General features: G+C 40.7%; 1 protein-coding gene across 4 annotated transcripts in view; it reads left to right on the top strand.

The window, feature by feature from the left end:
• Window positions 1–16,830, top strand: part of PHACTR2 (phosphatase and actin regulator 2) — a 207,053-nt gene that overhangs the window by 179,932 nt on the left and 10,291 nt on the right. For all 4 annotated transcript variants that reach the window (XM_054024328.1, XM_054024325.1, XM_054024327.1 and 1 more), the window contains 3 exons: window positions 7,161–7,222; window positions 9,515–9,652; window positions 14,031–14,107. In XM_054024328.1, the coding sequence (XP_053880303.1) occupies window positions 7,161–7,222; window positions 9,515–9,652; window positions 14,031–14,107 (277 nt within the window). The remainder of the gene's footprint in view (window positions 1–7,160; window positions 7,223–9,514; window positions 9,653–14,030; window positions 14,108–16,830) is intronic.

Genomic DNA, 16,830 nt, shown 5'->3' with positions numbered 1-16,830 from the left:
TGTTCAGGTCTAATAAACATGATCTATCAACATGTCAAAGTACACAATCAAACTAAAAATCACACCTAGAACTAATTTTTGACCTACTACTGTTACATGTAACACCAAAGATGAATATAGATGATAGAGATTAGCAGAAGATAAATATTTTCTCTGTCGTTTCAGCTTGTTTATCTTATGGATTTGACAGCACTTTGTGTATAGTAACTTTCACTGTTTTCATGTATAAACAGTCATTTTCCATGAAAAGACAAGCCTGGGAACTTAAATTTATAACTCTGCTGGACACTAAAACCCATGGTTTTAACAGAGACACTGGATTTATGGCTCATTACAATTTGTAATACACTCTACTGCCTGCTAGCACTCCATTTTTCTACAACTGCAGAGGTGTTAATTGCCTACTTTGTTTTAAGTGGTCTCCTACAGTGTGTCTATGCAGGATTGTTATGCTTAACAATCTTTCCCACCTTGAATTTAGCTTGAACACTCAGGTTACCTTCCCCAGACTTGAAGAAGGGCTGGTCTACAATGAAAACTTACATCGGTATAGCTTTGTCTCTCAGGGGTGTGAAAAATCCACACCCCGGTGACGTAGCTGTGCTGAACTAACCCTCCTGTTGCACAGCGGTAGGTCAATGGAAGAATTCTTCCGTTGACCTAGTTACCACATCTCAGATCAGGTCTGCACTAGTGCTTATGTCGGCAAAACTTTTGTTGCTCAGGGGTGTGAAAAAAAACACACACCCCGAGAGACATAATTTTTTCTGGCATAAGCGTTCATGTGTACAGTGCTATGTCAGCGGGGCACACTCTCCAACCAGTATAGCTACTGCCACTCATTGAGCTGGTTTTATGATGTCGACAGGAGAGCTCTCTCTCGTCTGCATAACGCGGCTACATGAGCGCTTTTACAGGGGCACAGCTGTATCAGTACAGCTGTGCTGCTGTACGCTTGTAAGTGTAGACATGGCCTCAGGGAGGGTGTGTTAACTATAATAATGGGAGAATCCCTTCCATTGCTGTAATGAGTGTCTACACTGCTGTAAAAACAACGAAGAGTCCTTGTGGCACTTTAGAGACTAACAAATTTATTTGTGCATAAGCTTTCGTGGGCTAGAACCCACTTCATCAGATATATGGAGTGGAAAATACAGTAAGCAGGTATAAATAGACAGCACATGAAAAGATGGGAGTTGCCTTACTAAGTGGGGGGTCAGTGCTAACGGGGCCAATTCAATTAGAATGGATGTGGCCCATTCCCAGCAGTTGACAAGAAGGTATGAGTATCAACAGAGGGAAAATTGTTTTTTGTAGTGACCCAGCCACTCCCAGTCTTTATTCAGGCCTAATTTGATGGTGTCCCGCTTGCAAATTAATTCCGGTTCTGCAGTTTCTCGTTGAAGTCTGTTTTGAAGTTTTTTTGTTGAAGAATGACCACTTTTAAGACTGTTATTGCGTGTCCAGGGAGATTGAAGTGCTCTCCTACTGTTTAGTGTTTTAAGTGTAAACATACCCTCACTACCTGGTCTCTCTCATTTTCCTGTGGTATTTGTGTGAGTCTTGCTCAGAGAAGCAGGAGAAAGAAAAACATTTCAAAAATTTAGGAAAATTTGATTGTAAAAGGTGGCGTGGGCACTCAAGAGCACATGTAGTATCTGAAACTACTTTTTATTCATTTTTTAAATTTACTACATTTCAAGTCGATGGTGATCTTTTAAATGCCAAATAGGTGTGTTGTTTATGTTGACAGTGCTCGTAGCCCATTACCAGTGTAGGTTTTCTGAAATTCTCTTAGCTCTTAAATCAAATGTATTGTTTATGGGCTTATTCTGCCCACTTCCCATGGACAGTTCTGAAATGTTTACATCCCTCACATTCCTGTGTTGTTGCTGTGTGCAGGATTTGTGAACGAGTCAGAATTTCTTTCATAAAGCTTCCTTTCTGCTGTCATGGGTTGTGTTAGTGTTAGAACTGCCCATAAACAGAGTAGTACTGGAGCTGGAGAAAAATTGTGATTTGATTTATTTTTTAGCATACATTTGGGATAGATGAGCTGATGCACAGATCAAATTGATCCAAATGTTTGCCCCAAAAATTAAGTTGAATCCAAACCTTTCATAATGTTCAAAAAAGTTTTAATACTTTGGTTTTTTGCACCTCTAGCTAAAGCAAGGATTTATTATGTCAAAAGATATTTTTTATTTGTATAGTTTCAGCTAAACCAGGAAGTACTGGAAATCCTGTGACAGAGATTCTAGCCTGATTTCTAGATCACAGAGCCTTGGATAAGTGTGGATAAGCATCCAGACTTTTGTACCCTTCCACATTAAAAATAAAAAGTTAAGCAGTAACTTGAATGAGTTCTAACACAGGCTGGTTTCTTGCATGCTGACTTTGAAACATTTTAGATGTGCACCCTTGAATCAATTATAGTATTGCATTACAGCAAGGAAGCTTTTTCAGCTCTCACATGGAATCAAGTTTACAGCCGTTGTGTTTTCCTGTAGCTGTGAAGAATAGCAAGGCTTTCTGGACTGTGTGCCTGTCTTCTTGCCAACCCTGGCTTTTTAGAAACATGATGTAGCTTTTGGTGCTAGTTAGGGAATATTAATGATTATCTTTGTATGTGAAAACAGAAAACAGAAACTGCTTTTTGCTTTCCACAGCATTCCAGGATCCTAGTGCTTTGTTTGCCTTCTTTTTCATTTCCCTAGCAATCCTACAAAGTAATCTAAACATAGCTAATCCCCACAGGGACTCAGTGGAAAGTTCAGTTTTACGCTCCTGGATTACTTTATAGTTGAAAACAGAACAGTCCTTATGCAGAAAGATTTCTCTCTTTTCTTCCTGACTTTCTGTGGTGAATTAAATGTCCCATAATGATGCCAGGGGCTAAAATGCCAGTATTTGCTGTCACGGTAGTGGCATAGATGTTTATTTCTCCAAGGTCACTGATTTAAAGAGACACCAAAATATCCCATAATTGACTTCAATTTAAAATTCCTCTAATCTAGGATCAAATTCTGGCTTGGGCAGTGCCTTCATGTATGTTCCAGAAGCAGCAGCCAGGAGAGGAAGGAAACCATAGAATAGTTTTTCCGGTCAAATTCCAGCTGCCCTTCAACCCAGAGGAGATGACTCTGTAGGTCATCATAGGTGGAGCTGCAGAGGGACATTCCAGGATAGGGCCTGCAGATTACGAGCATGCTGCGTGCATTTAACACTCTGCCCCATACAGATTTTTGCTCCTAGGGTGGAGAGCAGTCAAGCTGTGGTTCCATGAACACTTCTTTTGCAGCATGAATGTTCATGGGCAAGTCAACCACTTTCATACCTGCAGCCAGAATTTGGCACCAAGGAGGGATTTTCTAAAGTGCCTACGGGAGTTAGGAGCACATCTGACTTTCAATGGTGATCATGATCCTAAATCACTTAGGCGTCTTTCAAAATCTCACCCTGAATGGCAAATTACAGAAAACAAAAACATTACTCTACTGCTGAGAACTGTTTTAAGGACAGTATTTATGTAGGAATTACAATAAAACAATGTTTGGTCTTCTTGCCCAACCATTGCCTGTGCATCCTCTTGTGGTCTAGGGTCTTGCTACGGGCAGCCTGTCTCCGTTTTTCCCTCTTGGACTGTTCAAATAAAACTTCACCCAGGCATTTTCTTGGTCAGAAAGATCCCTCCTTGGAGTCTGGGTTTATTAATATAAAATAAACGCTAAATAAAACTTAAAATCCCAAACAAAGTCCATTCATAATCCCACACAACACAAGGTTTCTCTTCCTCCCCCAGCCCTTCCTGCCTGGGGCCTTTTGCATTCTCTCTCCTGCATAGACTGGATGTTTCCCAGGGGTCCCTACTATGGTCAAATCCCATGTCTCGCAGAACCTTTTGCAGACTCCACAGCTTCCTGAGCTTCTCCCCTTCATTGCAGAGCAGCCCAGTGCTGCTCTTTGCAGGGCAAATCCCTAATCGCTCCCAGATGGGGATCATTCTGTAATCAGGGTTGACTAGCTGTAGTCCTCCAGCCCTGAAGGGGCAAGCCACCCTGTTACAGCGTGAAAAGGGTGTTTTGTGTGTGTTACAGGGTTGAGTGCCTTAAGTCAGTGAGCCAGCTCCTCAGGCAGTGTGTCAAAGAACTGTACGTAACCACAGGATTTCAGTCCTTGTGCTTTAGGGCTTGAGTTTTATTTCTCCAAATAAAACAGTTCAACATAAGTTCAATATATAAGCCATGTCCTTCTCCCTGACCGCAGGGTCTCTTGATGGAGCTCATCTACTCAATGCAGGTCTCACTCTTCAGATCCTCTGCCTGGGTATAAAGGAGGGTCTCTAGTCCCTTCTGCTGGAGCTTTCCTCCAACAGAGTGGCTTCCAGCTAGAGCTGTTCAGGAATTTTTTGACTAAACATTTCTTTGGAGTCATCAAAACCAAAACGTTCTTGTGGAAATGTCTCAGTTTCAACTAAAATTGCAGTGGGAAGATTTTTTGGTCCAGGATGAAATTTCAGGTGAAGAAACAAGGGTGGTGGGGGAGAGAGAGAGAAACAGACAGACAGACACACACAATACCCAAGTGATTAGAGCATTCCTTTGAGATGTGGGAGACATGTATTCATGTCCCTGCTCCAAATCAGGCGGAGTAGGGGTTCAAACCTGGATCTCCCATATCGCTAACAACTGGGCTATTACTAGTGGGGACAGTCTCTCTCCTGTTAGAATTTTTCACAGAAGAATTCAAAAGGTCTCATTTTTACTCGGATGCAAAACAAATATCCCAATCTCAAAATTATTCACAAAATTGAATTCTTTCTGGCCAGTTCTACTGCCAGCCTTTCTAGCCTGCTCCCTTCAAGGTGCGCACTCCCAGGCCTGGTTGCTAAGGAGAAACTCTCTGCTCTTTTCTCATCTCTAGCCTTCTCCCTGAACTCAAGCTTCCCGACAGGCCTGGCTCTGAGTCACAATCTTCAACCACGTGACCCCAGGATTTATTCCCTTCGCCTTGGTGGCACAGAGGGCAGCTGAGCTCTGACCCCCTTAAAAGGCCAGCACATCCTGTGCCCACTGCCAAGTAATTTTATCCCCAAATTTAAAAGAATTGTGGTCTAGAGAAACAAAGATCAGGTAGACTAAATTGATTAATAATGGTTCCTTGTGATATAAATTCAGAGACGTGATCCCAGTATTTCTCATGTGAAGATACTTACCATGCTTTAGGACATACAGGGATTTAGACAAGCAAGAGAATTCAAAGTTATGAATAATTAATTTTAGAAAGAAAATAACAAAAACAGGCAACAGTACAATGTGTGTGTTCACTTACAATCTCTTCTGGGCTGTCTCCCTCATGAAGAGCTTGCAACAGAGATTACACCTGGGAGATCCAGTTCCTGTAGGGGGCAGTCTTCTCTAGATGACCTAAAACCAAGTAAATTAATCCCTAAATTAATAGATCCTGTTTAGTTACCTTAGATATTATGGTTATTGATTACAAAGGGAAGTTTGTTTAAAAGTAAGTCAGTTCCATGTGAGTTATCATAAATATACTAAAACAGCTATTAAATGGGCAAAGGTTAGTGATCTTGCTAAACTCTATGAAATACAGTAAAGGAAAGAGAGCTTTAGTTAGATTACTTAAAGAAGTCATATGAAAAATATTCACTTCTGTATCTCAATAAACGTAATTTCAATCATAGAGTTAATCTAGCCTTGGCAGTCTTTGCAAGATTTTATCTCACTTGAAGTTTGGTGGCAAAATCTTTTTGAGGAGCAGGGCTGGTGTTGACACTTTCTTTCTGTTGCTGTGATTTCTTCTGATGCTGTTTTTTTGTTGTTTTTCTTTCTCTCCATCTCATGCTTTATCAAAGGAAATTTACAAGGACTGAATGATGTTCTGTCTTCAGTGATACCCGGGCCACTCCCAGTGAAAACATGTACAACAGGTGTACCTGTTGAACAACCATAAGCCTAACGCCTACGCGAGATTCAAACTTGGCCACACTGTATGTTCACAGTTTGGCCATTTATTATGCATGATAGCAAATCATTCTGAACAAGTGTTCAAAACTGTGCTCTCACCTTCTTCTAATGCAGTTTGGTCACATCCACAGTGGACAGATAAACTCCTTTAGAACTAGAGTTGGTCCTGAACCAAAACCCTCAATCCAAACTTGTGACCTTGGGGAAATGTGGATCCAGATCTGAACTTTGCAGTTCAGCCAACATCTCTGATTGGAATATTTCATCCACAGTAAAGATACACTCACACATAAGCAACAGAGCTGGGCAAATCATACAAATAATTTTCTGCAAACATTCATCAGTTAAAAACAATTTGCTTCACTCATATTTGTACCCCTTTTTAATTTGCTTTCCACAGACATTCAGGCAATCAGTTTTCACTGGCACAAAAGTTTCTGAAAAGCAAATTTCAGTTACATGCACAAATATCTGCAGAAATTTTAATGTTGCATAGGCAATTATTTGCCCCATTTGACCAAGGAACAGAAATCATAAATTGTGATTGGTCTGACTAATCACACAGTTAACCAAAGTCAGCTCAAATAATGAAAATCACATACTGAGAACTATTAATGATCAATCCATGGAATCTAACAAAAATCAATAACAAAACAAGTCACTGACTAATTTCCAGTAACAAACAAATTTGAGGAATTTGCTGTCTGCTCATGGATATTCTGGGAGCAAAATATAGAGGTTAGGTTCATCAGATAGGTTATTCATTGACAATTATTTTCTCTGCAATTTTCTTCTCACAATTAAACTCTGATTCTAGACTAAGGTAAAGGGGACCTTGGGAATAAAGGCAATGATGATCTTAGTCTCTTGGCAGGTAGGTGAAGCAGCTGTGCAACTCCTTGTTTTTTATTTCACAGAGTGGAAATGACTGTAGCCTCTCTGCTATATTCCAGGCACAGGGTGATAACTACAGAAGGCTGCAGAGTTGGGAATCAGAGAGGACAGAGAAAGGCAATGAGAACACACACACACACACACAAAAATAGGATAGCTCAGAAATATGAGTATGCATGAGCCAATATTCCAAGGCCTGAAACTTACTGCCAAGAGAAATTTACCATATACAGCTATAGTCCCCTAGTCATCCCCTTTATTTCTCTCTTCCAAAACCAGAGAAGAATGAAGAAGAAGAACAGGAAGCCAGGAGGGAATTAAAACGCAGCCTCAGCAGAAAGGTGATAAAATATTTTATGTGTAATATACTTGTGTGTATAATAAAGGATGAGAATTTTTCTTTATAGTATTCTAAAGTATATTCAGACATACTGACAAAATTCCCTCTCCCATTTCCCCAAAAGGTAAACCTGTTTAAAAGATAGAAAGGGCCAAAGTCATCCTTGGTATAAATGCAGTCTGTCCAATTTTCCCTAGCATTTTTACAAGGCAGAACTGCCACCTTTGAAGGAAATGTAGGGCCTGACTGTGGTTAGCCTTTGCATGTGTGTGCAAGGAGGGGATGTGAGTACCAGGAGCTTTCCTGAGTGCACGCGCACACACCCGTGCAACCACAGGTGTAGGTACTTGCCTCTTTTGGAAAAGGAGAGTGCTGGAAGAGGTGTGAGGCTTTGAACAGCCCTCCACCACTATCCCATACACAAGCCAGTAGAGCTTGCCCATCACAGATGGGAGCACATACTGCATTCTCCTGTTCAGGGTTGGCCTAACTCTGTTCCCATTGAAATCAATGGTAAATCTCCCACTGACTTCAATGGTAGCAGACGTAAGCCAACACTGAGGGTTTTTGAAAATCCCACCCACAGTGCCTCAGTGACGCACAGTGTCTCTCAGAGCTCTTAGTGGGATAACAGCACAGTCCTGATCCATCGAGTGTATCTAAATCACTAAAATTGATTATCAAGACCAAAGTGGTAAAACATTGCAATGCAAGACTCTCCCAACAGGTAATGTATACCTTTTTGCTTGTCTTTCCTAGTCTAGTCAATACAAGAGAGAACCACAGTATACAAAATATTTATCATTGTGCCCAAGTCAATTATTAAATTGACTTTTTTGATTGTGATCTTCCTATTAATCTCATGAATGTCTCTTTTTTCTGAATAATGAGAAGTTTAAAACCTTAAAAAATAATTGTACATATATATAATGCACACATTTTATATATGTGTGTGCACATATATATGTGATCCTGAAGCAACAAGCACATAAAAAATATTTTTTTTCTAATTGTGTCTAAGTTGCTTGTACACATGTGCATGTTACGCAGATTAGGGCTATATTCTGCTCTCCATTAAACCAATGCAAACCCAATAATTTCAGATGGATTTTGGGAATACAGGAATTGTCATACTAGATCAGATCCAAGGTCCATTTAGTTTCATATCCTGTCTCTGACAGTGGCCAGCACCAGATGCTTCAGAGGAAGGTGTAAGAACCCCATAGTAGACAGATGTGAGATTATCTGCCCCCTACCCTGAGCTCATCCTGGTCCCTAATAGTTACAGATTAAACCCTGAAGCAGAAGGTTTAATATCCCTTCCAAAATTGTGTTATTAATTGCAATAATGTTGGATAGTCTTGCTATCCATACAACTATCCAATCCCTTTTCAAATCTTGTTTAGTTTTTGGCCTCAGTGACTTCCTATGGCAATGAGTTCCACAGTTTAATCAAACATTCTGTGTGAAAGTATTTCCTTTTATCGGTTTTGAATTTGCGACCTTTTAATTTCATGGAATATCCTCGTGCGCTTGGGTTACGAGAGAGGGAGAACAGAAGTTCCCAATTTACCTTCTCTATTCCATTTGTTATTTTTTATTATGTCCCCTCTTATGGGTCTCTTTTCTAAGGTAAACAGACCTAGCTTTTACAATCTCTCTCCATATGAGAATTTTTTCCAGACCCTTGTTCATTCTCATTGTTCTTCTCTGTACCCTTTCCAGTTCTGCAATATCCTTTTTGAGATGAGGAAGCCCCATAATATGACATAGAATTTTCCTACACTTTCAAAAATATATGTGCAATAGGAGAATTTTGTTTACTGTGATAATCCATTAATTTGTACTTTGATTGGGGTGATTCAGATCATTTGGTTCAATATCATAATAAAGATAGAGTCTCTGATTCACAAATTCCTTTTAGTTAGAGAAACCCATCAAAAACCTGTTCTTTTTTTTGTATTGAAAAACAGATGATTGTAGGTATTAATGTAAATACTAGCATTGTCTAAGAGGGTAAATAGCACCAGTGTAACAAAGTAAAAATTAATGTTCTGGAGATGATCTGTCAAGATTCTTTGTGGCCTGTCTGACAAAGATTAATTTTATACTCTAAGAAACTAGGTTGCACTGCTTTCCAGTTCCTGTTTGATGTTCCCAAGATGGTGCCTTTTTTTAGACACCTGAAAGTGACCCTGATTAGAAATACTTTTAATGTTCTCTTGAGGTTACATTATACCCTAGGTTTTATTTTGGCTTATTCAATTTACTCTTTTCCACCTCCTGTTCACAGCTCAGTCTGAGACCTACAGTGGCTGAACTGCAGGCAAGAAGAATCCTACGTTTCAATGAGTATGTGGAGGTAACGGATTCCCCGGATTATGATCGCCGAGCAGACAAGCCTTGGGCAAGGTTAACTCCTGCAGACAAGGCAAGGGACAAATAGAGATTGAATTCTATAAATTTCAAAATATTTCTCCGGTCTTATTTTCATCCCTCCACACCAGTATCATTAATTACATCTTCTTGAGGCAGTGACATTGTCATGGTACCATGCATTGCCCACACATAGCAGAACCCACTCAGGTGCCTATTAAAATTGTACTTACCAGCTCACTTGTGGCAGTTCAGAGATGAATTTCTCACATTTTTAAAATTCCTCCTAGGCCAGTTACATCACTGCTATCAGCTTTTAGTTGAAGTCCTTGGAATTCAACCAAAGTTTCTGCAGTCAGAGGCCTACATGCTGGCCCTTAAGTGCTGCTTTTAAAACTAATTACAGTGAAATGTAACAGGCTCTCCCATTACTGTAAAAATGCTTGACCACATGAATACACCATCACTACAGTTGTCAGGTGACCAGCTGCATGCATGCACCATTGGGAATAAACTCAGCCTTCAACATCAAAATCCTGCATCTTTACCCTGCAATTTAACAGAGCAGTGAGATTAACTAGGTAGTAGAGAGAACTTTAAACAGTGAGAGAAGCTAGTGGGTTGCTTATTTACTTATATAAGTAGAGTTTTAAAAATTAGGTAAAATAATTCAGAAGAAAGATCATGCTTTTTTGGTGAAAAGTCATAAAATATTTCAGGCTTACTCTGTTCTCGGACATGAATCCATTTTTTAGCAAAGTGTTTTCATTCTTTGTGGCTGCAGATAACTTGAGAGGGCCGAGTATAAGGAACCAGCTCCCACTCAGAAGGCAGTGGTAGCTACTAGTCTCAGCTTCCAAGTGACTTTAGCAGTTCGCTCCAAGTACAGTTAGTTACACTTGTTCTAGCCTAGAGGGAACAAAGACCTGAGGGGCTGTAGCAGCCTCTGCATCAGAGAGGAAAGGGCAGTCCATGCCAGCCACAAGTGGAAAAAAAGATGACTGTGCTCACTGATGCCATCTGAGCATCTGTGTGCAATGGTGTCACTAATTGAATCCTGATATTACTTTCTGCTTTCACAACAGGCTGAGGGACACCCTCAAACGAGGAAGCAGTTATATACCTTGCCAGATCCTCACAATACTTTCAACCAGCATTACCACTTTTTTCAGAATTGAGTTTAGGTCAACTGGCTTTTGTTCAGGCCCAATATATGCCAAATATTGGAGAGCATGCAGACTGGTACATCTGAGTCTGATGAAAAGGGGCCCTAGAGCAGAAAGTCACCAGTACATTGAATTCACTGTAGCCCATATTTCCTCAGAATCTCCCCTCGTGGTTTTATAATGGCTGAACAATAGGGCTGTCAGAACTGAGCCCTGCAAGACCACACTATTGAAAGCCCTGAAAGAGAGGACCAGTCACCCAACACCATCCCGTCACTATTCCTCTGAAAAGAATGAGTGGATGAATTATCACGTGATCCCATCTACTCTTGCCAGCCTGCAGTTACTTCAGCAGACTCTCATAATTAGGGGTTCTCAAACTGGGGGTCGGGACCCCTCAGGGGGTCATGAGGTTATTACAGGGGGGGTCACAAGCTGTCAGCCTCCACACCAAACCCTGCTTTGCCTCCAGCATTTATAATGGTATTAAATATATTTAAAAGTGTTTTTAATTTATAAGGGAGGTCGCACTCAGAGGCTTGCTATGTGAAAGGGGTCACCAGTACAAAAGTTTGAGAACCACTGCCTCATAATCAACTGTCTTAAAGGCCTCTGAAAGATCAAGTAGAGTCATCAAAGACATTTGGCCTTAAGTCTCCTGCGGAGAGCCTCAGCCATGGTGTTTCCATGCCATGCTCAGGTCTGAAGGAATCCCGGGTGCTTCACATTATTGGATATCTCTAACCTGCACAAAAGAAGGGGGCAAGTTGAGAGAGGTGAATGTAGGGGTGGGAAGAGAGGCAAGAGAAGCTGGCTTGAATCCTCAGATTTTTGTTGTGAAATGGCCGTAAAGTGCAGGATCCAGTTATGACGTTAGCCCACGAGGAAAGAGCTGGTCATTCCTGTTACTATTGATCATACTGTGAAGAGCACTGTTTTCTTCGGGAGGTTTGTACCTTACACAGTACAGCACACTGTTTGGGTGCAATTCTGTTAAGTTGCTTGTTCCTCTGTCTTTCTGGAGAGAAGTACTTTTTTTTTTTTTTTTTTTTAAACAAATCAGTAGGGCAATTCAGAAAAAATCTATTCAGCTGTCCCGTTCCCCTCTTTGACCCCGCTTCCCCCCCACCCCCCCAGATACCTGCAGGATTTCTCTGCTAGAAATGGGTGGTTTACCAACCGCCGTTTCTGGACCAAATTGTATAGAAAATTCAAGATCCTGCAATACCAAGTAAGGCAGAGGTTCTCAACCTTTTTCTTTCTGAGCTCCCCCTCCCTCCCCCCCCAACGTGCTATAAAAACTCCACAGCCCACCTGTGCCACAACAACTGGTTTTCTGTATATAAAATCCAGGGCCCTCATTAGTGGGTAGCAAGCAGGGCAATTGCTGGGGCCCCATACCAGAGGGGCCCATGCAAAGCTGCATTGCTCAGGCTTCAGCTTCATCCCCCGGTGGCGAGGCTCAGGGCCCTGGGCTTCAGGTGCTGAACATTCTCTATTCCCCATGAAGTCTTCAGGAGCTAAGTGCACTCAGCACCTTGCAGGAAACTGAGGTGAGCAGTCCTGGTGCAAATAGCGACTTTATCGATCTGCACCGGGAGTTGCACCAAGCAAACTACACTGGTAGCTAGCGCTGATAGGTCAAATCAGTGTAGACGAGGCCTCAAGTCACAGTAGATCAGAGTGCCACATTTAGAAATGATACAAGAAGGGCTTGATTGTTCATGATAGCAGTGGAACTTTTTCACTTGTAGGTCACCTGCTCAGGTCTAGTGGCTGAAAGTCATTATCACCACCTGAGAGACAAGGACCAATAAAAGATATTACCGCACCCACCTTGTCTCTCTGATATCCTGGGACCAACACGGCTACAACAACACTGCATACATTATTACCCACCTAAAATACATTTTTAGGCTCAATACATTTTGTAATGAACAGGTTTCCACAGCACAGTTGGCACAAATTGGTCCCCATGTTTTCAGTCTCAGCAGAGAAGCAAAGGGTCCAGTGAATCTGGAGACTCCATTACCTCTTTTCCCTAGAAGTAGTCCCTCTAGGTCCAGTTGAAGCACATCAGTGGAAAAGAGGTCTCCTGAGGTCTCTTCCAACCCTAATCTTCTATAATTCTATAAAGCCAGCGCTATACCAGTTCTGTGGATTCAGGACTCCGATATCTTGTCTATCAATAAGGCATATGCTTAAAAACAAGGTGGGGGGGTTGCAATATCTGAGCTGTGTGTCTTTCCTTACTATTGTAGCAGCCTTGTGTATCATTGGGGTTAAGCAGGACAGTCCCCTGCTGGAATGTGAGATTTATCATTTAGGAGATGGCATTCTGTTGACACAGCGTAAACTTATCACACTGGAATTCTGTCCTGCTTTGAAAGACATTGCTCTTTAATGAGCTGCTTTTTAAAAGGATTACTTAAATGGTATTACTTGTATTAGAAACACGGAAAGGAGAAAGAGAGAATAAACCTTACACTGAACAGCAGGGTCTGAAAGCAGTGGTTTAAAATGTTTATAGATTTGAACCAAAAGCATTTATAGCAATACCTGGTGTGTGTAGAGTGCTGGCCATTTAAGAAATTATATGAATTATATAGTGAAGTAAATTGATTACCATTCTTTTTACATAGGCATTAAGGACTGATATTTTAAAGTGTGCTGAATTTCTGCTGTTCTTTAGTATCTACCAGCTGAAAACAGGGCCCTGGAATGTCCAAACACCTCATGGAATGTTACATAAAATTGATCAAAAGTGACTAATTTCCATTTGAAAAGTGGCATTCATCTCACATTCCTAAAATCTTGTCTCCAGTCGGGAGCTATAGGAATCTTGCAGTTTATGCAATTGCTATGCATGAAGTATGACTCATCCTCCCCTCCAGGGCTGTATGCTGTGATAATCTCTTTGCAGATGCATACTAAACAGGTGGCTGTCGAGGGTGACAAATTCCCTTTCCCTGCTTCTTTTGTAGCAAATGCCATGTTTTGGGGGAGGGATTTTCTGGGCCCAGATATTTTCTTATGGCTTTCCTAAAAATAGTTTTACTTCAAATAACCATAACTGTAAGAGCCATTATGTTCTTGGGATCAGAAGTGTGCAAGAGTGATGGATTAAATGAAAGGATTTAAGTGAAAAGTAAACGGAAAACAATAGAGATGAGGGTATTTTGCACCTCAGAGGAGTGGGCCCTTGTTCTGTTAATGTATTTTTACGGGATGTTCATCTTTCTGATGTTTGTGTGTGTTTTTAATTAGGCAGCAATACGGAAAGAACTGAATGAATTTAAAAGCACAGAAATGGAAGTACATGAGGAAAGTCGACAGTTTACAAGGTAAGTAAAAGTACTTTTTGGCGTAAAACCAATGAGAGGTGAATGTATCATATTAGTCTCCGCCTTTCCCAAGTCCTCTATAGAGTTGTACTGTAATTAATTCCTTGACCCTTAGCTGGTGGGATTTCCCAGTGTTGCTGATGTGATCACTGAAACCATATAATTGATATGGCAATGAGGGTAACCAGAATTGAATAGATTTTAAATGGAAAAGATTGCGTATGAAATCTGAGAAATAATCCTTTCATACATTTTATTGGATTCAGCATGTCCCAGATGAAATTAACAGTCTGCATGTGTGGGAGGAGAGCCCTGCTTCCACAGAACCACTGAAAACCATATGAAAGTATGTGTTAGTGGGTGCTTTGGGGCACTGGACTCAAGCTAGCAGTCTAGCAAACTTCACAAAGTCCATCCCCATTCTGGAAAACTTCCTAACAATCGCCAGAGCTCCTAGCAATCTTTCGGAAATTTGCCAGATTCAGACATTCCATTCTAACATTCCTAATTTGACACAAATAACATTATAATATGCATCTGTGTTTGGACCTGTGCCATAGATCTCACCTAGATATTTCAAATAAGCCTCGTTTGAAGTATTCAGGATAAGTTATCTTGCAGCTAGGATGTGGCAAAAAAGAACTAAAAGAATTTCCAAACTATGATTAATACCTGTCTTTCTTAAATCCCATATCTTTAAAAGGGCATGTCCAAATAACCTTAAATTTGGTCTAAAAATAGTTTGCTGGCTACAGATCAAACAAAATAAATGTGAAGCTAATAGGAGTTTTAGTGTGGATTTTAAATTAGGAATCAGAAGGTACTAATAGTGGAAATCAATTTTCCACTCAAGCTACTGCAACTCCATAAGGATTACTCAATATATTGTTATTGTATTAATAATAAACAAGGCCCTGATATTTTTAAAACCACTATATAATTATCAAATAGATCACTATAGGGAAAGTGGTAGCCTATGTTTAGGTTACCTAACAATTCCCATTATAATTATTTTTTCTGACAGTTTTTTGAGGCGCTCTAATGTCTCTATGATTTGCAGCAGGATTTTGAAATTTGGCAGAGGGTTATTCCGGAGGTCAGGTGTGTGTTTTTTGTTGTCCCCAGGAAAATCTGTTCTGATTTATCCAAATTCTAAGCTTCTGAAGATTGCATTTAGCAGTCTGCATTATGCCCAGTAGACCTTGCTGCTAAAATCATTCAACCAGTGCTTGATTTGTAATGAAAAAGATGCTGGGGCTCAAGCAATTTTTTTACATTCATAACTGATGCAGCAAGCCCAGAGGTGCTTGGGTGATAAACTGCCAAGCCTAGGGGTACTGGGGCTCTGCCCTGGCAAGCTCTAGCACAAATAAAGCACTGCATTCACCATTGCATACACCATGCTCTCCTAATCTGCAGCAAGGGAGATTTTGGTTAGATATTAGGGAAACGTTCTAACTAGAACGATAGCTAAGTAGTGGAATAGGTATTATCAAGGGAGGTTGTGGATCAGATGGCCTCTCGAGGTCCTTTCCAGCCATACATTTCTATGATTCTATCAAAACTGAACCTTCAGATAAGACACATACAAAAATTGATCCATAACTGGGTCCCTTCCTCCTACTGCTATTGCTGCCACCACTGCGTGATTGTGTGGGATCCTGTAGTTAGCCTGTATCAGAATGCATACTCGCAATGAGACAGAATTGGGCTAGATGATCAACTTTAATTCTGGTGTCAAGTATCAGAGGCGTAGCCGTGTTAGTCTGAATCTGTAAAAAGCAACAGAGGGTCCTGTGGCACCTTAGAGACTAACAGAAGTACTGGGAGCATAAGCTTTCGTGGGTAAGAACCTCAGAGTGCTTGACTTTACAACTTTAATCATCTTTTAAAAAAAGGTTTTTAATATAATTATAATAATACCTAGCACTTCAATGCAGTTTATAAACATGAACTAATTGATTCTCATAACACTTCACGAAGCAGGTAAGAAAACATTGTCATTTTTACAAATGGAAAAACGGAGCCATGGATTATAACTATACATGCAGGTAGGGATTAGAACCCAGTGTTTTGCTTAGACTGTTAGAAAATGCCCCTCACGAATATGGATACAGATCACTAGGCCAAGTGCATAACTAGTGTATCTCCATTTGGCTCCTTGTGTCTTGTATTCCTTGTACTTCGGTTAATCTTTAGGATATATAAAAATACAGGTTTAGCAAAGTGCAATATAAAGTAAATTGCAAGAGAGAATATTCTGTGCTATGAACTGATACAATTGGAATGTAACTCCTTGATTACATCATTACAAATTATATGGCAAAATTAGCACATGTTTGTACAAGAGACACCAAAAAGGAACTTGGAAGCGTTTCTCACTAACATTGAAAACAGCAGTTGATGGACACAGATTACAGTAGGATTCTCAGAAGCTGGGCCCAGAGGTCTGAGGCGATCCAATACTGCAGCAACTCAGTGAGAAAACTATTTAGGGGAGGGGCTTGAAACAGGGATGCCAATCCTATCCATGGTACACGTAACCAATGAGTCCATATGGTCCTTCAGGAGCTACTGCCTGAGGAAGATTCAGCCCCAAAGTGTCCCCTCCCTGTTAAAATCATAGAAGATCAGGGTTGGAAGAGACCTCAGGAGGTCATAATCCAACCCCCTGCTCAAAGCAGGACCAATCCCAACCAGGGGCAGCTCTAGTTTTTTTGCCG

This window comes from Malaclemys terrapin, chromosome 3 (assembly GCF_027887155.1).
Source record: "Malaclemys terrapin pileata isolate rMalTer1 chromosome 3, rMalTer1.hap1, whole genome shotgun sequence".
Classification (NCBI taxonomy): domain Eukaryota; kingdom Metazoa; phylum Chordata; order Testudines; family Emydidae; genus Malaclemys; species Malaclemys terrapin.
The sequence above is the reverse complement of the archived record's forward strand: the minus strand, read 5'-3'. Positions and strand labels throughout refer to the sequence as shown.